The sequence below is a fragment of the Aulonocara sp. 'chitande type north' Nkhata Bay genome, linkage group LG12 (genome assembly GCF_057382095.1).
Source record: "Aulonocara sp. 'chitande type north' Nkhata Bay isolate Kocher_YH1m ecotype deep benthic linkage group LG12, A_spYH_male_GT1.1, whole genome shotgun sequence".
Classification (NCBI taxonomy): Eukaryota; Metazoa; Chordata; class Actinopteri; order Cichliformes; family Cichlidae; genus Aulonocara; species Aulonocara sp. 'chitande type north' Nkhata Bay.
Window position 1 is genome coordinate 32,499,494 of NC_141355.1, and position 26,066 is coordinate 32,525,559.

Consider the following 26,066-nt stretch of genomic DNA (forward strand, 5'->3'; position numbering starts at 1 on the left):
ATAATAGGAATACATTACCATGATCACAGACCTTTGAATCTCTACCCACATCTTTGATTTATACCCTGAAGGTAATATTGTAAAATTAGTGATTATAGAAATAAAAGCACCATTGTCAACAGCCTGGCTGAAGAATGATTAGCAGTACCTTTACCTCATTATTATTTTACCACAAAGTGTTTACAGTGTTCCAGGTGTCTACTTTAACTTGTGATAGTCACACTTTTTCCTCTTACGAACTATAAAAGGTGGAAGAAAACCTTTGACGGTATATATTCAAAAACACGTGTTGCTGGAAGAATGGAGTCGATGAGAAGAATCAGACGGAACAGCAAGACTCTTCTTCAGGATCTCTTTTACAGAGGAGTTCACGGAGGAGACAGAGACACTCCTGTGAGTCATTCTATGGGCATGTTTCTGATCCATGGCTGACATTGCATCTGAACGTTCTCCTTTTCTGAATATTTTTTAAACAGATCCCAGCTCAGCCTAGAGATGCTAAAATGATCCATTCCATTGCCAGTCTGATTAGAGCAAAAAGCAAGCTTCTCCTCCTTGAGAATCCAGACACTGTGGAGATCTACAAGGTCGGAAAAATCTTGAACAGCATGCTAATTTGATGAAATTAGTAACAAGTCCCTTTTTCCCAACACATGACGCATGCAAACTTCAGGAACCTAACATATAATTTTATTATTTTGCTTAAGAATTATGACCAGGTAAACTCTGAGATCTCTACTTGCAAAGTTTATTTACTGAGTGTGAATTTAAATGAGAATTTAAAAAATTACAAAACTCAAAAATAAGACAAAAAAAGAATATACTCACCAGCCTTTTTATTTATAGGTGGATCACTGTAGTATTAGGATGGACTCACTTTTGTCTTCAGAACTGCCTTAATTTTTGTCGGACTAAAATGGTGCTGGAAACTTTCCTCACAGCTTTTGGTCCGTGCTGACATGACACATCAAACAGTTGCTGCAGATTCATCAGACCAGGCAAAAGTTTTCCAATCTTCTATTGCTCAATTTGGGTCAACCTGTTCAAATTATAGCCTTAATCTCTGGTTCTTAGTTGACAGGTGTGTCACCCAGGGTGATTTTCTGCTGCTGCTTCAAGGTTTGACGTGTTGTACATTCAGAGATGCTCTTCTACAAACCATGATTTTAACAAGAGTTATTTGAGCTATTATTGGCTTCCTATCAGCTCAAAGCAGCCTGGTTATTCTGCTCTCACCTCTGTCAAGAAGGCACCTTTACCTAGCAAACTGCTGCTCCCTTCATATATTTACCTTAATAGGGCCATTCTCCAACAATCACACAATGTTTAAAGTCACTTAAATAACTTTTTTTCACTCATTTTGATGCTCAGTTTGAATTCCAGCAGGTCATCTTGACCTGCGGTCCGCAATCCCCGGGCCTCGGACCAGTACCGGTCCGTGAGTCGTTTGGTACCGGGCCGCGAGAATTGAGGCTCAGGTGTGAAATGTATGGTTTTCAGGGTTTTTATCGGTTTTCAGCGTTATTTTGTTATCGTTTTTATCGTTAACTCGGTTTTCCTGGCTCTTTTCACGTGTGTTATGAATAAATCCTCTTTTTTTCGGTACTGGTACTAGTTTTATTTTGTTGTATTTATCCGCGACACCTTAAAGGCTGGTCTGTGAAAATATTGTCGGGCATAAACCGGTCCGTGGCGCAAAAAAGGTTGGGAACCGCTGATCTTGACCATATCTATAAGCCAAAATGCAGTGAGCTGCTGTCATGTTGTTGGTATTAGATATTCACATTAACAAGCAACTGAAAAACTATACCCGATAAAGTGTCTGGTGAGTAAATATATACATGGATTGCATACGAAATCACACAAAAAATATATAAGAAGAGTGTTGGTATGATACCCATCATATAACAGACCTGCTTATTACAGTGGATGTAGCAGCATTTCAGTCTTGAGTTAATTCAAATTTTAAGATTTAAAGGTGAAAAATGATCAAAGAGGCAATCATCAGGACTGAAATTTTACCAAATAGGTCATTTCCTACACTATAACTACTAAATAGTTTGTTCCTTTTGTCTATTCAAAAGTCATTCAGAATTTAAAAAGAAAAAAAAAAGAATAAGTAAAGCATTACTTTGTTTGATCCCCGCAGTGAAATGTGTTCTCTGCCAAACTTAACTATCAGCTGCAGCAGCAGACAGCAGCCCTGGGCTCCCACGAAGCAACTCCAGCTGTTTAACAAGAACCATGATGCAGAAGAAGCACCTTAACATGTTTTTATGTTCCTTGGCAGCAGCACTGACTACTATGCCTGTGTGCAATGCCTATTAACATGTCATTATTATTACATGAGTAAGTAATACTCATTGGTCAGGCAATACCTGTCGTCAAACTTATTTATTTATTTTTAACCTCAGTTAAAGTTTGATGTCTTATCAAACACAGTTGTGATGCAGTTGCATGGCAACGACAGGCAGACAGACATGTGAAAGTGTTCAAAACAGACCTTGAGGTAGTTCCAGTAGGTGTCTCCAGGACCATATTTTAACTGATACAGACACAGAGCCACAGAGTGAAAACAATGCCAGCTACACTATCATAGGTGGGAATGACAGTAATACAAACAGACTGGGAGAGGGAGACACAGAAAATTTACAACACCTTGTATTTTATTTATTTTTATTTATTTATTTTTTTGTTTATTTATGTTTTGCTGCCATAGATATCTGTGGCTACCAATATATGTAGAGAAGCAGAATGTAGTGTAACTGTAAATAATTTCTTTCGATAACATTGATGAGCTATGAAAAAATAAAGTATTCTTTTTAAACTGTTCTTTGAAATGTTGCATGTATCTTGTATTCTTATAATTTGTAACTTTGTAATAAATTGCATTATTTAATTTAGTTCAGTCTGTTACTGTTCTTATTGTCTTGGAGCAACTGTAACCAAATCATTTCATTAGGGATTAATAAAGTATTCTGATTCTGATCGTCTCATGTAGCTGACTGAGCCTGGAGCCCATTCTAGCAGACCTGGAAAAGGTGATGTTTATCTCCCAGCCATCACAGCTAAGGCTTCAAGCCTGAACTCAATCAGAGGCAGTCTGAGTCAGTCGTGCCCTTACCTATATGACAAACGAAGAGGATCCTTCTCCTCAGTGGCTTCTCAGAAAACAGGAGGTCGCACAGCAAAACAGGTAGGCTGATATTTTGCTTGCAACAAAAACAAATTCAAACATGTTTTAAACCCTTCTTCTTACACTGTGCACGTTCTGCCCTCTTCTTATCAGAGCAGCCTTAAGGCACAAAAAGAGGCAAAGAAATCCAATGTCACTGTGACAATGACCTACCTTGGACAAAGACATCGGAATCTGGGGCTTGGGTCAACTCAGGATGAACTGAAAGTACTCCAGCAAGTCAATGGAGGAGAGAATATTTGTGTCTTCAAAGGCCTCGTAACTCCAGGCGGTAGGAACTGCTAAAGCTGAAACCGTATCGTTTGAATGGCCAACAATGATTCAGAAATTCGTTTTTTATATTTCTTTATATTTGACTCCCTTTTGCAGATTTTAAGGTGTTTTCTGCCATTAAGGGGGTCAAAGTAAGAGAAAGAAATCAGTGGCATTAAAGTGTCCACTGCCACAAGCTTAATTCCTCATCAAAGCAACATTTTAATGAGAATGATGAGAACACTGCCCTGAGGCAGAATTTCAGCCGAACACCAATAAAAAGCTGATGTGTGACCTGATGCACTGTCATCGCATAAAAAACGTCAATAGACAAGACAAGTTATTTCATCTTTGCAGTCGGTACATGTTGATATACACTGTACAAGCATCACTCCAGGGAAGGAATCTCAAAGTCAGGCAAGAAAGAGGTTATGGATTTCTGCTTCAGACTGCATGTGTGATGTGTTTACAAAATCCTTGGTAGGAATAAAACAAAGGAGCAGACAATACACAGAAGCACAATCCAAACAGTCGATCCCACAAAGTCAATGAGATATGTCGTGACTATTATTGCATTGGTTTTACACTTTATATACAGTGATATGTGATTTTGATGGCAAGAGTGCAGTGACATTACATACAGATTTAGTTATATCTAACATTTTGACATAATGTTTTGTTTCCAGTTAAGTTCATTTTAAATAGTGATTATGGCAACTTGTTCAAGGTTTACCCTGCCTCTCGCTCTATTGTTGGTGGGATAGACTCCACCTCCCACTGTCTTTGAATTGACTAAGCAGAATAAAATGAAATAGATAGTATAAAATGAAAAAATAGCCTTTTTTGTACTGTCTGACATATCTGTTTTTTTAAAGATATTTTGAGACACCAATCAATGGCTGGAACTGCAACATAAATTGCACTTGGATCTGCGTCCTGTTTTGAGTATTGCATCTCTTGATTGCACCTAAAAAGGGTCTCTTTCTAAGTTAATGTTACTATTCCCAAATGGGAGTTGCAAAAGCCAACCAGGATGTGGTATGTTTCCAGTGCTGTCAAAGTGGAGGTTCATTCTAAAATCAAATAAACATGTTGTCTTTCTGACCTTGGTTCCATTTATCCATCTAGATAGTTTCAGTGTGAGTCACTCAGTTTTGGAGATATAGCATGCAGAGAACTATTTTCCTTCCACTGAACTACACCTGCCAATCCCACTGAGCTGAGGGAAGCCTATGGTCTAGCCCCAACAAAAAGCTTGTGCACAACAAAGCAAACAACATTAACATTGATGGTGTCTTCTAAGAACTTCTGTTGACTCTGGTGTCTTCTTGTCTGCGTTGTAACATTAGCTAGCCACATTACTTCCTTTGGTTTGGTTAGAGGACATAGTTGAAAAAAAAGAGAAAAGAGTTCCTGAATGAAACTGCTCACACCAAAGTTAATGTTTTTTGTGTTTGTTTGTTTTTATTGAATCATAATTTCTGAAACAACACATTGCTGGTAAACATCTCAAATGTATTTTTTGGCACTTTGAGCACCACAAGGTGAGTTCTGTCTGGATCCAAGATTTTTAACAGAAGTCTGATACTGTATCTCTACAGCCAATGTCACCAAAAACTGGGCAACTCAATCCAAAGCAATTTAGATGAATAAATAACGCTACAGGCCAGAGGAAGAAGAATCTGCAGAGTGATTTTGAGGTAGACTAGCGCTGTAACTCTGTGCTTTTTAGGCCTACTTTTAAACTAAACCAGTTGAGGCAGCAAAAGATTGAACACAGTGTTTAACTAAAGATAGAAGCACTGCCAAACATCACCACATGATGACAATAAGCAAAGATAAAGTAAAATTTGATTAAAATCATAAAAGTGATTTCAATCTCCAAATGCAACCAGTGATGCTATCAATTATGACTAGTGTTTTGGCCCCAAGTCTTTTTGTGGGTTTTGCTCCGTGTGTGTGTGTGTGTGTGTGTGTGTGTGTGTGTGTGTGTGTGTGTGTGTGCAAGAGAGAGAGAGAGAGAGAGAGAGAGAGAGAGAGAGAGAGAGAGAGAGAGAGAGAATATGTGAGCTGTGTGTTGCAGGAGGGTTTTGTGTGACACATGAGACTGCAGGAAGTGCAGAACACCTGGCCACTGTTTTTGTGGACCACAAGCCGTTTGTAACACAAGACAAATGCATAAGAAACCATTACCAAATGTGATGACCTGCAGCAAGAAAAGCCAAACAAGACTACCTTCTAAAAAGATCAAACAATATCTACAATCTTAATATTTGTGCTGCTTGTATCTTTCAGAGCAGTTCCAGTTTTTGTCTCAGAGACATAGAGGTTACCCATTCAGTGCTTCCTTTTATGTCAATGGCATCATGGTGACCAGGATCAGTTCCTGCTGTGAGTACCGCTACACTCCTGGCTTCCAGCAGGGCAGGAAGAGCTGCTTCAGATTGACTTGGCTGGCTGGTGGGATACCCTGCTACAGGTAAGATTACATCCTCTGAGAGACAGACAGCATGGCACTGGCAGAAAAATGAGAATTTAATACCAAATGTCAAAACATGTTGGGTAAATCCATTGTTTTGCAGATATAATGTGTTGTGGGTGGACACTGAGGAAAAAGGAAGCATATTTTACAAGATCAGGGGGTGATGTTGGTACAGTAGGTAGAATATAATGAAAGCACATTTCCATCCCTTTCAGATGCACAAGTCTCCGAACCAAATACAGCTCTAGCCAGCAGCTGAACAACGGCGCAAAGGAGAACTTAAATCTTTCTCTCGAGCAGAGCACTGGCAATGGTACTAAGCCTGGAAATGAGGGTCTCAATTTTCCATTACTTCCTAAAGCTTTTCATCAACATTTTTTGATATCAGGCCCAGTCCTTGCTTTTGATCAACTACTTTAAAGACAAGATGTCTCACAAAGCATTTTTTCCTTCTCATTTTGTCTCTAATGTTTCCAAAGCAGGCGTCATCGAGTCATGTCCATCATCCCCTCTATTTATCCCAGCCAAACCTGTGAAGAAATCAGTGAGGAGGACAAGAAAACACACCAAGGAGGGCAGCAGAGGATCAACAGACAGCGAAGACCTTCCTGTAGCTGGAATTAAAGAGACTTCCAAAAAGAAACGACGCAAGGGTCAAACTAATCAGAAGGAGAGCAAAGGCAAGACAGCTGGAAATGACAGAGGAGAAGAGAGACAAGACGGCAAGAGCTCAACGAGGTCAACAGTGATGGAAAAATTTGAAGACAAGGCATTGTCTGCCAGACAAGAGCAGGACAGAACAACCAGCCCTGTCACAATCCTGCATACGGGGCAGCCGCCATCGAACATGATAAGCAAATTTCCCGGTATGCAAATTTTAATTTTTATCTGGTTTGATTCCTGTAAGACAAGATGGAAAAATAGTGGAAAATAGAATCTTCTGGCCTTTCAAGGGGAGATACGGATGACCTTCAAGCCTTCTGCCTGTGGTATCTCCATTTAATATTCTTTGCAGAGAAAGAAAACAGAAAAGAAAAAGAGTGTTTCTTTTTAAAGATTCATTGCAGGATGAGGAAGCACTGACGAAGCAGAACAGAGAGAAACAGAAGGGCCTTGGATCAAATGGGAAAAACAGAGATGGGGAAAAGCTGAAGGACTTCTATGAAGAATGTGTGGAAATGAGTGCTGCGTTGAAGCAAGGCCCAAGCAAACATCACTGGTTCAAGGCAAACAGTGAGTAAAGAAACCGCAGCACAGTAGGACCAAAGTGGAATCCCCCTGGAGAGCTGTAACTGATTTACATAATACACTTAAGCAGAAAAAGGTTGAATTTGCAAGAAAGTGATGCATTGAGAAATGTCTGCTTAAAGGAAGACGGATGACGTGTGGGAGAGGTTATGCAGATACACACATGCCTGTGTGCATAAATTTTAGCTGATCTGCTTTCTCTATTGCTCAAACAGAGGCACAAACTGAATTTTAGATTTTATTATTTACATTTTCAAATTAACCGCGGATATCAATATCACTGCATGCACTTGGCTTCAGGACAGTTGGTTTTATTGCACCTGAGTTGTTTAATTTTCTTTCTGTATGCCAAGTCCTGGAGAGGTGCCGGCTCCAGAAGAGGCTGTCATCGGGCCCCAAAGCTCAACGCTCAGATGTGGAGCTCAGTGCAGAAAGTGACACCATTCTGCAGCATGATGGAAAGCCAGAGGAAGAAGAGCACATGGTTAATCAGAGCGCTGGCACGGAAGAGTCCGTTAGAGAGCAAGACCTGCAGGCACAGGTGTGTGTATAACACAAATTACTGTGGTGAAACTGTGTTTTTGCCAGAAGCTTTCCTGGCATTAAATCACTGCCAAAAGCCTCGATTCAAGCAGATTCTTCCATTCTGTGTTTTTGTCAGAGCAGGAATTGTATCTGCCAAATAATATAATGAAATGTCAACATTAAAAAACAATTTGCCCATTAAAGTAATGCACGTTCCATTGTCCCACTTCTCAACTAGCTTTAAGGTTGTTCATGTTTTTCCACACTCTGACTATATTACCATGTTCCAGCTATTCACTAAATAATGTAGTGTTTACACAGAGAGAAACACAGGCTTTTATTGAGTGCCACCATTTTCTCTTTTAATTACTGCTTCATATTTTTAGCTTTTAAGCACAAACGTCCCCCCTGAGGAACTTGTCCAACATGTAAAATCTACCCTGATAACAGAAAGGTGGCAATATGTCTTAGGCATGTAACACTGATTTGGCAGATAAAATGTTGATTTTATTTCATTTGGATGAATTCAGAGGATTTATTCTATTATTTGGGCTTTGAATACAAAGACGAGTTGTTCAAATGGTCGCTGAGTTTTATCTGGGGCAGGCAGGCATTTCACTCGGTCATACCGATCATGATGAAAAAGCTTCCAACAGTTCCTGAAAAATTCCTCAAGGTCTAGCAAAATGGCAAAGTAGACGTGGCCGGACAGCCAGACCATATGTCTCCGGACTCTCATCTTGTCTGTGTTTAGAAAACCTCCAGCACCTGTCTCCCCCACATCTCTTTCCCACCCGACAACACATCTCACATTGTGTGCTGTTGCGCACATTTACAAACAGTAAATGCTTAATGTTAATATTCCTCTCAGGGCTCAGATGCAAAATGCATTTCTGTATGAAGGACAAAATAATAATCTGCACTTGTGCAAATGTGATTTCTGTATTTTATAACAGCTGCTTCTCTTGTAATTGAGGTAACTTAGAAGTTAAATGTAATATGTTTTTGTCTGTATCATATCTTTGCAATTCTGTGCTCGCGCATTCTGCACCACTCTACAACAAGATTACAGAAAAGAAGAATTCACAGATATAAAATATATATTCCACACAGCACAGTGCTCTAGTTTCACAGTAAGAAACTGTTCTTATGGATAACAGTATAGCGACACTGCATTATAACAGTTTCATTTCCCGCACTGTCGTTTTAGAGGGACTTACAGTTTTCTGTGACTTTCTCCTGGTTTGTAAATGTAGCTTCATGCCATGATGACAGTGCTGAGCATGTCTGATGAGGTGGAGCAGCTGGTTCTGAGGAACACGGACCTCACAGATGACCTTCTGTTGAGCCTGGCGGGGTCACTAAAAAGCAGTCTGTCTGAAGTCACACTACTCAATCTCAACCTCAACCTCATTGGCCCCTACGGTGCTCACATTCTGCTGGACGTTCTGAGAGTGAAGCCCCAGGTCAAAGGCCTGCAGTAAGTCCTACGCTCCACTGAGTTGTGTCTTATCAAAATCTGACAAAGAATAACATTAGAATTCAGAAAACATGCCCCCATCTAAAAGCATTTGAATATCACTTTTTTTAAAAAGAGAGAGACAGGAATATGAACGGAACTGAAGAGATAGTATAAAAATGCAGCAAATCCAAGAAACACAGCAACCAAAGTAATGGATATATAAGTATCACATTAACTGTGTGGGAATTTCAGCCATTTTTATACACAGTCCCCCATTTTCAGCAGCTTATATTGAATTGGTTTCCTTATTATTATTGTGATGCATTAGGCAGATAAAAGTCTGGAGATGATGAAGTTGTATTTGGTACTTTCCAGTGGAATTCTCCACACGAGGTCTAAAGAGATGTCCTTGCAAGTGAGAGAGCCCATCTTTAGGCTATGATAGCAAAAACAATTTAGAAATCTCGCCCATTCTTACAGGAAAACACTGTCGATAACAGCAAGACCAAAATATGTTTTAAACCACAGAAGACAACCAAAGGGAATGATGGAAGCATTCTTCCCTTGGTTAGAAAAACAACTTCACTGCTTAAAACCAAGTAAAGAACACAGTTGCTGCACAGCTGAAGGACTGATGCTTCACAGTGCAAACAATAAAACAAACAGCAAAGGTGACCCAAGAGTTTTTAAAGGCAAAGAAATATTGGATATTTTTTAATCATCAAGTCAGTCAACTGATTTTTGATTGTTTTTATTTACTGAAGCCAAAACTTAAAGCATAGAGACCCACAAACAAGCGGTAAGTGAAGGCAAATTATCGAGACAGCGGCAGAGTGGTGAGAAAGACCGGCCCCTCTATTTCTAGAAGGCCTTTGTTGGCGACAGTCAAGCTTGTGACTCTGCGTAATTATTCTGAGACTTCACTTTTTACAGATTAAACAAATGAGATGAGATTTTCAGCTGGCAGACTATTTCTAATACAGCCAATGAAAAGTGTATCTTCATCTCTTAAAGGGGAATAGAGGCAAAGATATTCCTGTAAGGGCTTAAAAATAATTTACCTGTGAAAACACATGAATATATTTCAGCATTATTCCCAAATGCACCAGTTCAGTTCTTCAGTTATTCAAAAGCCTTAAATCTGCATTTAACATACCAAATACATCAACCCCTCAACAGGAAAAGATGTAACAAATTAGTTTTCTGCAGATTCCATTTTACTGCAAAACAAAAATACACACACACACACACACACACACACACACACACACACACACACACACACACACACAAAATCCACCATTTGTGTCATCCAGTGTCATCCGGTGTAAAAAAAAAAAAAAAAAAGGCTTTCTGCCTGAACTTAGATGTCACATGAGAGAAAACTTAATATCAGGGTGCACACAGCTACATTTTCAAGTGAGCGGTTCATGGAGGCTCAAAAATAAATCTCCACAGTAACCTCTATTTTCTCTCTCTACAGCTTGTTTGGGAACAAACTGCGTGACCATGGAGTGCTGACCCTGTTGAACGGAATAGCTGAGCTGCAGGAACAAACAGCAAGAGCAGCTGCTGCTATCCAACAGGCTATGCTTTTCCCATCAGAACACAATATGCTACCTCAGCTGCCCTCTGGATGGAGCTCTTTCAGGCTTTTTACACTTTTAGAGCTGGATATTGGAGGAAATGGTTTGAACAGTGATGGGGTGAAAGTGTTAGCATCATATATGAGATCCCATTCCTATCTTCAGTATTTAGGGCTAGCACAGACCAGCGGTGCCGATCTGGCAGCTTGGAAGGAACTTTTTGACAGCTTAAAAGGAAACAGCTCACTGACTCAGATCATCCTAGACGAAAATAACTTGGGTGACCCCGGGGTCAGGCTGCTGGCTGACATGCTGAAAGAGAACATGAGTTTGCAGCAGGTGGATTTAGACAAGAACTGCATCAGCGATGTGGGAGGAAATGACATCATGGGGGCTTTGCTTTGCAGGACACAGTTTCCACTGAGGCATCTGAGCCTCCAGGAGAACAACATCAGTGCAGGACTAATGAGCAGGATACAGGAGGAGGTAAAATATAAATGAGTCCTGCAGGGGTGGAAGAATACATTCGCAAACCCTGAAAAACTATGTAACATAAACAAAACACTGACTTGAAAACTCATAAGGTTTGTTGTTTACATTCCGGAGGTCAGAGAGGCAAAACCTGACTCATTTGACTTGTTTGACCATCAAACACACACAAACAAAAAGAGCTCTTCCTTCCTATACCTGGGTGGCCCTGCTAAGAAACACTGCATCTCAGTTTAGTTCTGGCAGGTAGTGTGGGAGGCATGTTTACTTTGGTCTGGATGCATTTTCAAAGAGATATCAATGAACTGAACCTTATTTCTGTATGCCAAGGTTACATCTTCATCTTGATTTTTTTTCCCTACTTCCCACCAGTGTTACCCCTCGTGACTCCACACCTACTTCGCTAAAATCGACTCCAGCAAGACTCCAGGCTCGTTGATCCATCTGTCATTCTATTGAATAATTTGCTGCCTTCGGACAAAAAAGAAACCACAGTGATTCATTCCACCCACAGTATTTACAAGTGGATGACTTACCCACAACATTTTCCCCCAGAGCATTGCAGTAGCTCTTCTCCACTTCTACAAATCAAAAGAGTTATGGACAGTCAACTATGCCACATCAACTACCCCTATTTTGTTAGTTCTTGCATCTTCATGCGCTAGACAGTACTTCTATTCATAATCTAAGAAGCAAAACTAGGCCACACTCATCTGGATTTCAGGGCCATCATCTCATTGTTCTATCCACATAGACATTCTGAGCATAACTGTACCTGTGATCAAAGCTTGTCAAAGTGGTAATTATCTCCTCCTCTCAAGGCTGCCAGTAGTGATTCTGTTGAAAATAACCCGTCCATATTTCATCTGCAGTCTCTGCGAATTCCTTTCTGCGGAACCCCGATAAAGGCGCTCCTCGAATCCCCAAGCGGATGACAGATAAATGAGACTGGTGTTCCTGAAGATTACATCTGCAGACGTTATCCGGCGTTGCCGTACCACACTGAATAAGCTTCTGTTTGTGGTGTTTGTACATTTAGAATAAAGATGTCTAAATTGGGGTGTCATGATTTGTCAGGTCAATTCTTAGTCCTGCAGAGGGATGTTATCACAGCTAAAATAAGCCCGTGTTTCTTTTTAGTTTTGACTGCTGATATTCTAAGATATTAACAGCCACGTTTGCAGTAGATTCAATACAGAACAAAGTGGTACACCATAACGCTTGGCTAAGCATAAGCTGGCAAACACGAGTCACACTGTAATTCACAGACTCCTTCGATAAGGACTTTGTGCTTCTCTGTTACAAGTAAACCTCGGATCACTGACCCCATTGTCCATCTGCTAATGTATTTAGCCTGAAAGAAATCCTGCAGTGTTACAAGCTTCTTTCAGCTGCTTTTCCAAAAACAAGGCCTTCAACCAGAAGCTCAATCTGTTAGGAATTTACAGGTTGGCTAAAGAAACAGTTCCCCCTTTCAGGCCTTTGTAGATTACTGAGCAGTATCACTTGCTGCTGTACAGTCACATAAGGTCTTGGAAGTGCTGTGATGTCCACTGTTGTTTTAAAGTCAAGGTATAATCAAATCAAACACATCATTCGTCACATTTGCAGATACTGCTAATGGATGAACTACCTAAATCCTTGAAAAACAAAGAATCGCTCTTACACAGCTGAAAGTAGCATACGTAGGTGCTGCTGATACACTGTTACACAGGAGTAAGGTTTCAAATAAGCGAGACTGTGCTGTGGGGAATTGGATAATGGAAAGTCTTCAGAATCGAGTTTCTTGTCTCTGACTTAGGGCAAAAACAAAACAAATGAAGTGAACAATAGTTACCTATCCTCATGGGAAGTTCAGTGATTCAGACATTCTTTAGGGCAGGGTGATGCAATTTATTTCCACTTACAGTGTATAAATGGTCAGTGTCTGTTTCCAGAGCCATTAACTTTTGATGTCTTTGTAATTTTGCCCCACGGATACGCACAGGTGGATTCAAACTTCAAGTTAATTCTTGCACTGGTCACAGAAAAGTGTTAAGATTTGAATGAATGAAAATCCAGGATATGAAAAGAAGAGTGAAACCTCCTAATCTTTAATCAACAGGCTGAGCTTGTGTACTTGTTAGCAGTTGGCAGAGAAAGCAGCTTATGCAAGGAGAAGGCAAAAATCACATTCCAAACTATTCCATATCTGCAGTGTGAATTACTGTGAAGAATAGGGCAGCTCAGATCTTTACATTCTTTGTCATGCAGTATATATGGAAAACCAGAACCCAGCACTGTGCAAGACACTGATGTTCTTCTTTTGTTGCCTGTTTGTGTTAGGTCCTGCACCTGCCCCATTTCGATGTGATTCTTCATGTATTTTTTTAATCTTTTAAAAAGCTAAAATACCATATTGTATTATTTCCAGCACTAAAGCATGCTGGGGGAGACTGAATCCACCTGCATCTATTCCACCATAACAGTGTGAGTCACTGTATGACATGAGGGAATGGATGCGCAGAGGTGTAGAGGTGTTGTGTGTTTTTATGGAAGCCTGGGGGTGGTTGAGCATCTGTTCTATATGCCAGATCTATGCTGACCACAGGGATACAACAATTTGTTTCAGCTACACAGTCCAAGTTGTGAATCTCTACCAGATGGAAGCTGCTTTTTGTTCATTTCAAATATTTCTTTATGGGGACTGGAGACAGGCTGCAAGCCCTGAAACATTGCTTGGCTTTGCGGCAGGCTAATTATAAAGAGTCAGTTTGCCAATTCATGACAATGCAAAACAAATCAGCTAAGCCCTCGTCTTTACAGAATACTCTGCTCTCTTTTCATCTGTTGCAGTAAACAGAAGGGGAGCAGGAAGCTGATGTTGGCTCATTCTTGCTGCACATTCAAAGCACAAGATAAAAATGAGGGTTTCTGGACTTGTGACATGTTCTGTAGAGCTGCAGAGATCAGAGATCATCACAGGGTGCAATCCATGACGGAAGAGCAATTCACAGACGAGCTGTGAAGCTGTGATGACGATGAATACAAAGCTGCAGGAAAGTAAACTGTTAGTACTTCTACTGACAGTCAAACGTAGTGTGTGGCATATTATGACAGGACTGGTTTAGAAAATGAGCAATCTAGTGAGTGAGGAAATCCTTTGAAACCTCAGTTATTAAACCACTGTTTGTTTTGCACACGCTGCATCGCCACCTTTACTAGTACACTGTGTGACACAGTATTATGAGGATGCTGAATGAAGAGTTTTAGAGTCCGCTCCTTGAACAATTGCTCCTGCTGCTGTTTGACATTTGGCAGAAAGAGCAGCTTTTCAATATGGATTATTCATCAGCGGTTTGATCCCCCACTCAAATGTCACCACAACAATGCCTCTGACTTGGCAGCAGCGTCTGTCTTTCTGCAGCTCCACGGGGTAAGGAATTGGCAATAATTACCACATCTAATGTGGCCTTCAGACAGATTCAGTCTTTGTGTTCTAGCACAACTTCAAATTATTATTATTACACTGTTAAAGAGGGTTAAAATCTTGAGTTACCCTATCACTGCATTATTGCGTTCAGTGCACTCACTTATAATATATTCTAAAAAAGTAGCAAAGATGGCCGATACATGAACTGGTGCAGCATATCAGGATGAACCAGATGACTGGTGCATTGTATTATGCCGGAGTGTAGAGGGGAAAAAAGGTTATATGTATGCATGCCGCAAATAATGTGTATTTTTTTTTAAACCTGCATTCAATAACTGTTTGTGTGACGTAGCACAATAACATTAAAAGGAAAACTGAGAAAACTGCCAATATACTTGAAAATGTTAAATATTAACAAACTGAAACAACTCAGTGGAGCAATATTATTAACTTTATTTTCCCTTTTCTGTCACCATTGACAAATTTCAGTCCAATATTCTGTCTCACTTTGTTTCCACAAATGCCTGAGAAAAAAAAGTTACTACAAAATGATCCACACTGTTGAAAGCTAGTTCTTAACTTTACCAGTCTGTAAAGTTAATATTCCCACAGCTGCCTTCTGTAGGAATATTTAAGGCAAGAGCCGTGAGACTAAACTGTAAAGTTTAAGTTCAGGTACAGCTAGGTAGATTTGGTGTGCAGTAGTCTTTACATGCGCACAGACAACAGACTATAGCCTAGAACTAACATAATATACTATTGTTATAGTAGAACAAAGTACAAAGTATTTCTGGGCTGAACATCAAAACAGTGTGCTTTCAGATGTTATCATTCTTTTTGTAGTTGAGGGGAAAAAGCAGAATTGTTAGTAGGGAAATGAAATGAATATAGTAGTATTTGATACTATTATATCACTCTTTTCCTCCCCAAATTTCCTGTTGTAATATATGGAATGGGTAAACAGAACACCAGGGCATCCTCTTATTGGATCCAGCTGTGCCTGAGCAGAGTCTGCTGCATTCAGCTGGCCCCATTTCCCCAAGACATGAGAGTAAAACAAAAGAGTCTGTGTTTATCAGACAAGCGTTTCCATCTCTAGAGCATGAAATGAAAAGATGTGCCATGTGTTAAGCTCATATTTTAAGGTTTGTTATAAAAATAGAACAGAATATCCAAAAATATCCCGTTTATGTTTTTACTCAAATTGAATCCAAATTTAATTGAACATATCACCATAAATCTTAAACTGTGCAAACTGAACTGTTGCTTATAACTAATTAGCACTCAGTTGAACAAATTTGCCTTCTATGCTAATTGCAATGCTAGTTACAACGACACTGTCGGCAGGAAAATCCACCAATTTTCCACACACACACACAGAACTTCTCACTTGGGTCCTGTGAAGAAGAGAATATGCTATTAAAATACTCATAGAAAATCCTGCAGCTTTTCCATCAAAGCTAATTCATGCTTTCCACTAAAACAAGCTTTTGGCCTGAACTGCGAGTATGCAGGAAAGTATTTGCTTGGATTGGAAGACGACTCTTCTGAAACTGCTGTCAGGTAGAAAAGCAGAAATTTAAATCCCAGAGGCCAAACTGAAAAGAGCTCTCAAACTTCTTCATGTCAAGGACCACCAACATGCATCAGACCACAAACCTTTATGTGCCCAAAGGAACCATATCTGGAAAGACTTCAAATATCTACGACACATAACATTTTACTGCCTGTGTTACATAGGAAAGCTATTACTGAAGAACACTCCCTTACACAAAAAATGTGTATTTTATTGGACAAATGGGCCCTGGCTAAAACCTAAAGGGCCCAGCTGATCTAGAAAATCATTTAGAGTGTAAATGATTTAAATATATAATTATTTTTTTCAGGAAGCATAAATAGGTTTGGGTCTGAGTGCAGCGAGGATGGAAAATACATACGCCATTAGTTTTGATTGTTGATAATATGAAAGTAAAATAAAAGGTTTTGCTAGGAATTACCTTAAAATTTAGGACAATTAATTTAGGGAATTACTAATTAAAATAATTAGCTTTCTTTTAGATGTGTGGAGAGGCTCGTGCCCTGACAGCAATATGAAACTATCGCTGGCAATTATCTTAACTTAGATACTGAAAAACAATTTTAGGCCTATCAATAGGCAGGATCTCTGAAAAAAAAGAAAAGGAAAATTCACAAAAGGTAGGCGAAAATGTAAAAACTGAACAAAATCAAAAATAAAAAAAAAATAAAGATGGATAAAAAATACCACATATCTTAAGACCACAACATCGCAAAAGCCTGCTAACCTTTGTTTGTTATTAGCCGAGAACTCGGAATAAAAAGTCACTGATGACAGTAAACACCCAGGCACGCAGGGGTGTTAATAAGTCCTTCATGGACTCTTGAGCAAAGTCATTTAATGTTTTAACAGTGATTACCAAAATTTTGAAATCAATATGGAACTTAACAGGCAGCCAGTGTCAGTTTGCCAGTACTGCAGTAATGTGCTCATACTTCTTGGTGCCAGTTAAAATCCGGGCAGCAGGGCTGTAAAGCGAGCTCTAAATGATGCCTGTATAAAAAGCACTGAGACAGTCGAAGTGAGAAAAAAGACCTATAAATTACGTCCATCTTTCATATACAGTTTGTCTAAAGACAAAATAAAGCTCTGAAGCTCGTTCTGTAAAACGCTTTATTCTCTTACACAAAAGCTGAATTGCAAAAACAGCAAACTGGCAGATCTGTTGCACTTAAATAGACATGTTACCTGGTTTATATTTTAATGCTAAGCTGAGCTAAAAAGTAACCATCTGCTTCTTCTTCTTCTCATTTAACTCTTGGCAAGAAGATAAACAGGCATGCATCTAAGAACCCCTTGGCAGTTCCTGGGCAACAATTTGAGAATCACTTGCATAGGCTGCTGCAATAATCATTACAAACCCCATGAAACTTTACACTCCAGATTGAAGATCTTCCCCTAGGCTCTTCCACAGGACATAGCTCTCCTTGTCTGTAAACTAAAACGTGTGGTAACAAAAGCTCACATCCGGCGATGCTGAGACAGGTACATGGGAAGTGCTCTTTCAAGGTGGTGAGCTCCCTTCCTTCCTGGTCATGAGAGGACGAACTGTGTGGGGACTCTGTGCGAGGAGAAGAGATCCAGTTGCAGACGGCTGAATTGGTGCTCTGTTGGGTCTCCCCTGGACACTGTCATAGCGTGTTTGTTGAAGGCGGGTCAATGAGGACTTTATTTGGCAGAGGAATTTCGCAGCACACGACAGTACGCATGCACATACACACATACATGCACAAATTGGAATCAGTGCAGCCCTGCAACCCTGTTATAATGGTGAGAACGGAAGTGAACAGTGAAGAGGCAGGGGGTTAAAGGGGGCTGTCACAAAAAGCTGGTTTAATGGTTTAAATTTCACTTGATTAAATTAATTGTTCATTTGTCAAAGCGGAAATGTGTTCCTCGCTTTTGCTGGGGTTCGGTTGGAGTTTGATGGAACTTGACACAGACAGAGTAGTTGCGAAGCACAAACAGCAGGAGTGTTTACACTGCAAATTTTCAAATGTCAGACAGATTACTCTGAAAAAGTTCGGTCACACGTTTCACAAGAAGTTAAATATTTTCATAGAGCGCAAGTGGATTGGGGGTGAGTCCACAAAAGTACTTTCATGTGGTTTTGCTTCACCTCAACTGATTATGTAGATGGAAAAAACCCTAATTCAAATTCCTGGGGGTTTCTGACTCTAAAAATGTGTAAATTGCAACAGTTTCAGGTTTTTGTGACATGCAGGTTTGGCCAATAATATTATTTGCTGACATAAATGAACAGAGGTATACTTTCAATATCAGCAGAAGTGCAGAACAACTGAGAACGCACACACAGAAAGGTGCAGAGCAGTTTTAGTAGTTTTTGCAGTTCATCAGTGTTGCTTTTGCTGGAATTTGGCAAATTAATAACTAGAAAGTAGCTGGAGGACCTGTTGTCATGTTGGCATTTTTGAAGCAAAGACTGACCCAACATGGTAGAGTTCTGGGTTATCACTAAATGCTTGAAAGCACGACTAGTAAGTTGCACAGATGTTTGCTATTTAGTAGGCTAACAGTAACAGACTAATAAAAAACTGAAATTCACTGATAGCAAACATTGTCATTTGTGAGATCAAAACCTGTGTGCCTGTGTTGGCACACTTATAACATGGCCACACCCTGCACATCTGGTAGAAACTACCTACAGAGACAATTCTGCTATAAAGTTGGACATTTTAACATGAGAATCTGTGGAGATTGCTGAGCCAACCTTAACCACAAGAGGAAGTGCAGTAGTTGAACTTCTGCTTGTTCTTCATTTCTCAGCCCCACAGTTGCCATGAAGTAGTAAAGCGGTGAGGTCGCTATGCCAAAACTGCAAAAACAGTTTAGAAGTAGATCAAGTTCTGGAGGGGTGAATGCACATCCACCACCTTTAGCATGCAGCTGACTTGTTGTGGATGCTATGTGATTAGTTAGATTTCTAAACAAAAATACTCCAGGTTGTTAGTTGCTTTATATCCCTGTACTCTTAGCAGATTTGTGGCAAACTGATGTTGTAGGAGCATGGTGAGTATAACTGGAGCTTCCAGGTGCTAAAAAAACCCCTTTACTAATCAAATCTTTCTGATAATAAACCCACAGAATCTTTTCGCTAAGTAAAACAGTGCTTAGATCAGAATGAATTAACCTTTATTATTAACATTTACAACGCTCCTTTAACTCCAGCAAGATATGACAGTGAGCACCATTATCCACGTCATAAGTGGAAACATCTCAATCATCAATTATCCTTAACTGATCAAAGCCAAAACTAACAAGCAGGATCTGTTTTAGAGCTTTGTTTTTATGTCTGGTCACCATATTTCTACAGAGGGCTGACCATCTGTTTCTAAAATGGTTGCTATGGCCCAGCAGATGCTGCAGATGTGATTGTTTCTAGCACATCCCGAAAACTACACGATTTTCAGTGATTTGATCGGCAGTACACAGACACACGTGCACACTGACAGGCTGCTGCTTTCTGAAATGACACACCTTTTGCTGAAGGAGCGCCTGAAAACCGCGTGTAGCTCCAGATTTGCTTCCCTTGGATTTCAGCTGAGGGCGACAGAGGGAGGTGTTGTCCCCCCTCTCCCGCTTCTCAAGATTTCCCTCAGTCCACAATAAACTTTCATTTTGGGAAGTCGACACACACATACACACACCGCTGGGCTTCTACATCTTGTCCTGCATTGATTCCCCGGGAAAGCTGGACGAGACTCTAACGGAAAGACGGAAAGAAATATCGGAAGCGCACAGGTGAAGCTCTGTGGAGCGTCTTTTCTTTTCCTTAAAAAAATCACATTGCTGTTATCTTCTGGAAGGAGACTCAAAGAATTAGAGGCAAGACAATGGCAAAAAGAAGCTTTTTCACTGCTGGTTAATCCCGCATCGTTTCACTGTTTTATTTTTGCTGTCTTGCACTTTTTTACTCTACGCGCGACTCTTCAAGGAACACCTGGGATGGAAAAACTTTATCTGCCTCCTCTGGACTGTAGAAAAAACTCCCAAGAAAGAATGAAGTAACCGCTATGGAGCCGGATAATGCCCCGTACTCCAAACTGAAAACCACTGGAGTCGGGGGGTGAGTCGACATATTCAGAAGTGCATAAATGAGCACTTTTCTTTCTCACTTTTCTGAATTAAAGAGGGATTTCTTTTTTTTTTTCGGGTTCCCCCGAATCCATGTCCTTTCGAGAAAGATGTTGATGTCTAGCAGCACTGATACAAGCAGTATGTTTTACAGTAGTTGTTTGAAAAAACTTGTGACAGCATTTCTTGGGTTACTAAGACAAATGACTTGAGCTTTTAGAGGTATTTGTTTGAGAAATCGTGCAGAACAGGTGGTGTAATTAATGGCTTGCAGAGATAAGCATGTGGAAACTATTTTCTCTGCTCTTAACATCAGTTCAGTGAAAGCCAGTGTAGTCTGCTGTGCTGTTCTACAAGTTCTGCCTTTGCAGCTTGTATCTGAATGAGCTGCCAAACGATCTGGGACTGATTTAAGGGAAATGTATGAGAGGAGGAGACACTCCTCCTCTTCCTCCTCTTCCTTTTCTCTCCTCCCTGCTGTGCATCTTACTCAGCTGGTTGGCCTGGCTGACACAATGGGAGGAGATGTCCTATAAAAGTCCAGATGTTGCATCACATAAAATCTGCAGGACATACAGGAGGCTTGGTCACAAGTGGCACATACAGTTTCTGCTGCTGCTGTCAGTTTAGCGAGATTACAGTGAAGGTGGAAGGACTAAAACTTTCTGAAGCTCAAACCAGCATTCATTGTGCCAGTGGCTGACCAGTGGTTTTGTGGCTCTTTGGAGAAGAACCGCAAATGTAAGAATTCCTGAAAATGCTTTAATTATAGCACTTGTCACTAAGTGTGTGCCACTTCAAGCAGCACTTGTACCACATTCACCCAGATTCGTCTGCTGCATTTAAAGCCCAAATGATGTGATGCGTGAAAACCTGATATTATCATAGAGACAGCTGAAATTCACACCCATTTGAGATAATTCAGCACCTTTAGAGCAGCTCCATATGAGTAATCAGCATCTCTTTTATCACTTGTCTTGACATATAAATGTCACAGAAAAATCAATGGTGTAAAATTTGCCGTGTGCTGCTTGATGTTGGATATTAAGTGGCACTGTTGGCCTGTGAAAACAGAATTGATCTAAATCTAGTTGAATGATTACACGTCCCTGTGTAGGCTGAGAAAAGCAGCTTTTTCTCACTGCTGGGTTTAGATGAAACCCCTTTTAAAACCCACAGTCCAAAAGTGCTCGGCTAGGCTGCAGTTTGCCTCAGATAAAAGTCAGATGTTAGCGATAAAACACTGACATGTGAAACACTTTTTTTCCCCAAAGCATTTGTCTATCTTTCGCTTGGCATTGTGGGTTTTAAGGTGATGTGGTGCATCTTTTTTAAAGATTGTCAGAGGTGGCCTTATGGGAGCACTTACCTGCCTCTGCTGGGCAGTAGCTTATCTGGTCAGGCAGCAAGATAAGCCAGAGCTTGCTCTCTTGAAGCAGATGTTAGACTGTTTGAAAAAGCAAGGGCTGCTGCTGCTGCTGCTGCTAACTTAGTATGTCACTTTGCTTACTTAAACTGGTAATGTATCCTGCAAATTATTTCACATAACATTTTGCATTAAATTGGACTAAGCAAGAATGTGAAAGAGATACATTAAGGGCTCAGATGACATTTTTAAGGAATTTATAAGTTTTTTTTATGAAATGTGATTGAAGTGCACCTGAAAGCTGAGTTAATTGTAAAGCACAAAAATTACACAAACCTCTAACATCTGACATGTTTCCTTTTGTCTTTGTATTTAGGAGAGTTCTGATTCTTTGGACTTTACTCTGTTGTACCTGCTCTCTAAGGCTAACACAAGCACAAGGTAAGAAACTTTAAAGCAAAGGTGGGTAAATGTCTGTTATACATTTTCATTCAATGTATTTCTGAGCATGTGGTGTCACAAATATGCTTTAAAACCACTGAGAAAAAGAAAATTGAAATAAACTAATGAGCTGTAGAAGGCTGGGTAAGTATGTGGCCCTAACATGGACTTGTTATTGTGCAAACATTTGTCAGTTTACCACTGTTTATTTGTGAATAGCATAAATCCTGCTCAGCTTTACCTTTATGAGCAGTGCAGTCTGCCAACTACACAGACTGATTCATTGTGTTTACTCTTCGCTGGAAACCATATTAAGTTGTGGTCGAATGTGGGACAGCCACATCTTCTAATATATGTTCATAGAAGCAGGAGGTTTAAATACTTATAACTTGCTGACTTTACTAAACCAATTTTAAAGTGGTTTGGTTTCATTGCTAACGTCTCTGTTACAGCGAAAACTGAACTGGTAACTCAAATGTCGCACACAAAAACAGGTATTCTAATAATGTGCAATCAGATGTGGTTCAGACATTTATTTTGTTGGAAAAAAGATGAACCTGTGGACCTCTTTCATTCTGCAGGAGTTCATTTTTTTGTTTCTAAGCCTCTAAAGCTCAGCAAACCTCATACCCCCTCTTTGATAACTTAATTAAAGTGTTACCTGACCTATCAGCCACACTTTGCAGAGTCTTGTCTGCTTGAAGTACTTTCGCACTTTCATATTGTGACTCACACTCAGCTGTGCATCGATGTCTGCTGCAGTTAGCTTGCTGTTACACATCTGAGAGGCCATTATCAGCTTGTTGTCTGAGTCTGCTGTCAATCAAAAATCCGCCAGATTTTTATTCAATCGGCACTCATCCCAGTTTCTCGATGTCATTTGATAACGTAAGCCACTGTGTTCCCTGATAGCAGTTTCTGGCAGTTTTATCTGAAACTCTGCATGCATCAGATGATATTTCCCTCCTGTGATGACTGAGTGTCTAGAGACCTAGTATTTTATATGTGTTAATTTGCACACTGTCAGATCCTAACAAAGCACAATTTTGTGCTTGCAAAAGGCTAAAATAGAAAAATAGTTTTGCTGTTACACAACCCGGCAGATTGTTTGGATCATTTGCAAATAGATCACATGGAGCAGTCCTGCAGATATGAAATGTCTATGCATGTTTGGATGTTGTTGCCTGTACTTCACAGTCCAGATTTTGTTATTCTACAGCTTTTAGTCTGCATTGTTTTCTACATTTTGACATCAAACACCAGAAGAAATCTTCACTGTCAGTGTGCACAGGCCTTGAAGTTTAGTTCCTACAGTTACACATATATCAGCAGCCTGTGTGTTTTTTTCAGAAGTGTTCCCGATTGAGGTCAGCCAGAGTGCAGTAATCCCAGAGTAGATATGGGAGTTCGTTATGTATGTGTTGATGTAATACCAACCATCTTCTAGATGACAGCCAATCTGTCAGTGCCAGACACTGAACCAGCAAACCTTAGTGAAACTGACTGAGCAACTACATGTACTTCTGTTATGAAGTCAGTTAGGAAAGAAGCCTAAGACTGTTTTCAATAATAATCATGATAGTAAATAAAAAAGCATACATTCTGGGTGCAGAACCTCCCACAGTTTTTAATATGGAATAGTAAAAGTTTAGCCATGGCCAGCTAAACCACTGGTAATATACACTGCCCAGTAGATGGATTATTGTGCCTCATCAAAGGCCAACAAGCTTCTCTCAGATGAGAAATTTAGTGAAAACAAAACCCTTCTTGTACTTGAAGTTCTTAAAACACATTAATTTTTAGCTCATATGACCAAAAGGATTGTTGGCCTCATGCGTTAACGAGGCATCCATGCCCATCTGACCATTCACGCACAAATTAGTCCTCTTACAGTACTGCATGGCAATAGACATATTTGTCTTTAAGGATACTTTACCATTTTTGCAAGGATCACTTTTTCTCTTACTAAGCATCAGATTTTAGTGAGACTTCCACAAATCGTCTTGCACGTATTCACCAAAACTGTACCCAAGGTTGTGGTCGTGGTCACATGCGTCAATTTCTGAACAATGACCTGTGAACTGTGATGGATTGTGATTGTAAGCATGTTGAGCTACTACGTCACTGACGTTCTGGTTCTTCAAAAACAGGCTATGGTTTTTGGTTTTTTTGTAGTCATCCTACAAGTTTTGACCAAAAGGTTCTGAGAACTGTCTTACCATATTTGTGTTTGGTAATTCTCACATCAAAAGACATCTTCTCTTGCACACATGGACAGTTTTTAGTGACTGCTGTGTTTAGCCACCAGCCAGAAAGAGCCTTTCTGTGAGGAGTTTTCAAAGCTTGCATGGGTTCTCCAGGTATTCCGGCCTCTTCCCACTGTCCAAAGACATGTGTGGGTTAGGTAATTAGAAATTCTAAACTGGCTATAAGTATGAATATGAATGGTTGTCTGTTTCCGTACAGCCTGTGCAGTGTATCCTGTCTGTCACGCGATGACAGCTGGGATAGGCTCCAACCCCCAATGGATCTCCTCCAGTGTGTCGAAATGGCAAACCACTAGCCTGACTGTTATTTTTAGAAAATGGACAAAGATCCATGAAGGGAAATCTGGTGAGTGGTTGAGGACTTGAGCAAAGATTGTTTATGTCACGAAAAAACTCCTCCGTTTTCAAAGTGCTCTGAGCAGGCGCCAGATGCTACACTGGCATGTGTCACAATTAGGACGGTTTCCTATAAACGCTCCCTCGGATGCCTCAGGATGTTACTGTAGCACTCCCTGTTGACACTCTCACCCCGAGGAATTAATTTTCTGTGCGTAAACTGAAAAATGTTGAGAGAAATGCAGAACATTTCACATATGACACGCTACCTCTGGGCTTGGAAACTGTGGACTCTTCAATGGAAAACTGCTCGTAGCTGGAGACCCAGATCTCATCACAAACAATAGTCATGTGAAATTTAGGTAAGGTTTAAACAGAAGTTGATGTTGCCTCTCAATGCAGGCTTTAGGTCTTTGGTGAAAATGTACAGCACACAGTATAAGTGGTCAGAGCACCACTTCCTGAGAATGATCTAAAAATAGCAGTCGTGGTGAAAACCATCTGGTGATGGCAGAGAAGATGACCTTGAGCTGGAGATTGTCTAAATTGAAATAATGTAAGGATTTTTACGTACCTGTTCTCAGAACTTTTTGATCACATCACATAAATGTAAAGAGACATGATTTGTTATTCAGTGTTGTTGCTTTTCTTGATGGTATCTATAAAATAGACATTTTTTGTCTCTGCTAGAATATTTTTGCTGTCAAGCTGTTGCAGAAAATACAGAATCTACATTAGCAGCATACTAATAGTGGAAACATATTAATCTTCCCCTGCTTTCTGTGAAAAGTTTTTGTTGTCTGATACACTTGTACTTTAACTATGCGTGTCTCCAGGATGTGTCAGACTCAGTTCTCAGTTATTATTTTTTCAGCTCATCAGGAGGCCACAAAAAGCCAGAGGCAGCCCGCCTACCCGCTTAGATTTAAATATGCAGTGTAAGCCCTGAAAGTACATCACACAATGAAAGAACAATTTTGCTTTCCTCATACCATATTAACAATTCAAATCAGTTCTATATAAGAAATTTGACTGAAGAAGGCTTTTGTTCTTGTTTCACTTACTGTTTGATGTGTCTTTTCCATGTGTGAATTTTTCAGTCGAGCTGACCTCCCGCTGCCTGCACATACTGAGCTGGATTTCCCACCTCCTAGCGGGACTCGTGTCTATACTTGTTTTTCTTCTGCTGAGCCAGAATTGATCACTTAGCGATTTATATTTGCTAAGTGAAAAAGAATGGGTATTTACAATTTCTATGTGAGCTTTTAGTCTAAGAAGATGGGGAAACGTACAGAGAAGATTAATACATAATATATATTTAGCATGCGCTGAT

The 26,066-nt window shown here is 40.0% G+C and overlaps 2 protein-coding genes across 2 annotated transcripts in view; both read left to right on the forward strand.

The window, feature by feature from the left end:
* The first annotated feature begins 300 nt into the window (after positions 1 to 300).
* On the forward strand, positions 301 to 11,458 carry LOC147317832 (uncharacterized). The gene is given in 11 exon segments (XM_086257964.1): positions 301 to 393; positions 477 to 587; positions 3,002 to 3,196; positions 3,290 to 3,467; positions 5,744 to 5,927; positions 6,146 to 6,243; positions 6,413 to 6,761; positions 6,889 to 7,163; positions 7,532 to 7,719; positions 8,960 to 9,183; positions 10,649 to 11,458. Coding segments are annotated over 11 exon segments (2,499 nt in total). The 3' UTR covers positions 11,253 to 11,458.
* An 8,381-nt stretch (positions 11,459 to 19,839) lies between these two features.
* Positions 19,840 to 26,066, forward strand: part of col27a1b (collagen, type XXVII, alpha 1b) — a 67,779-nt gene continuing 61,552 nt past the window's right edge. The window contains exons 1-3 of the mRNA XM_086315193.1: positions 19,840 to 19,990; positions 20,184 to 20,315; positions 22,066 to 22,130. Coding sequence (XP_086171319.1) covers positions 20,263 to 20,315; positions 22,066 to 22,130 — 118 coding nt within the window. The 5' untranslated portion in view covers positions 19,840 to 19,990; positions 20,184 to 20,262. The remainder of the gene's footprint in view (positions 19,991 to 20,183; positions 20,316 to 22,065; positions 22,131 to 26,066) is intronic.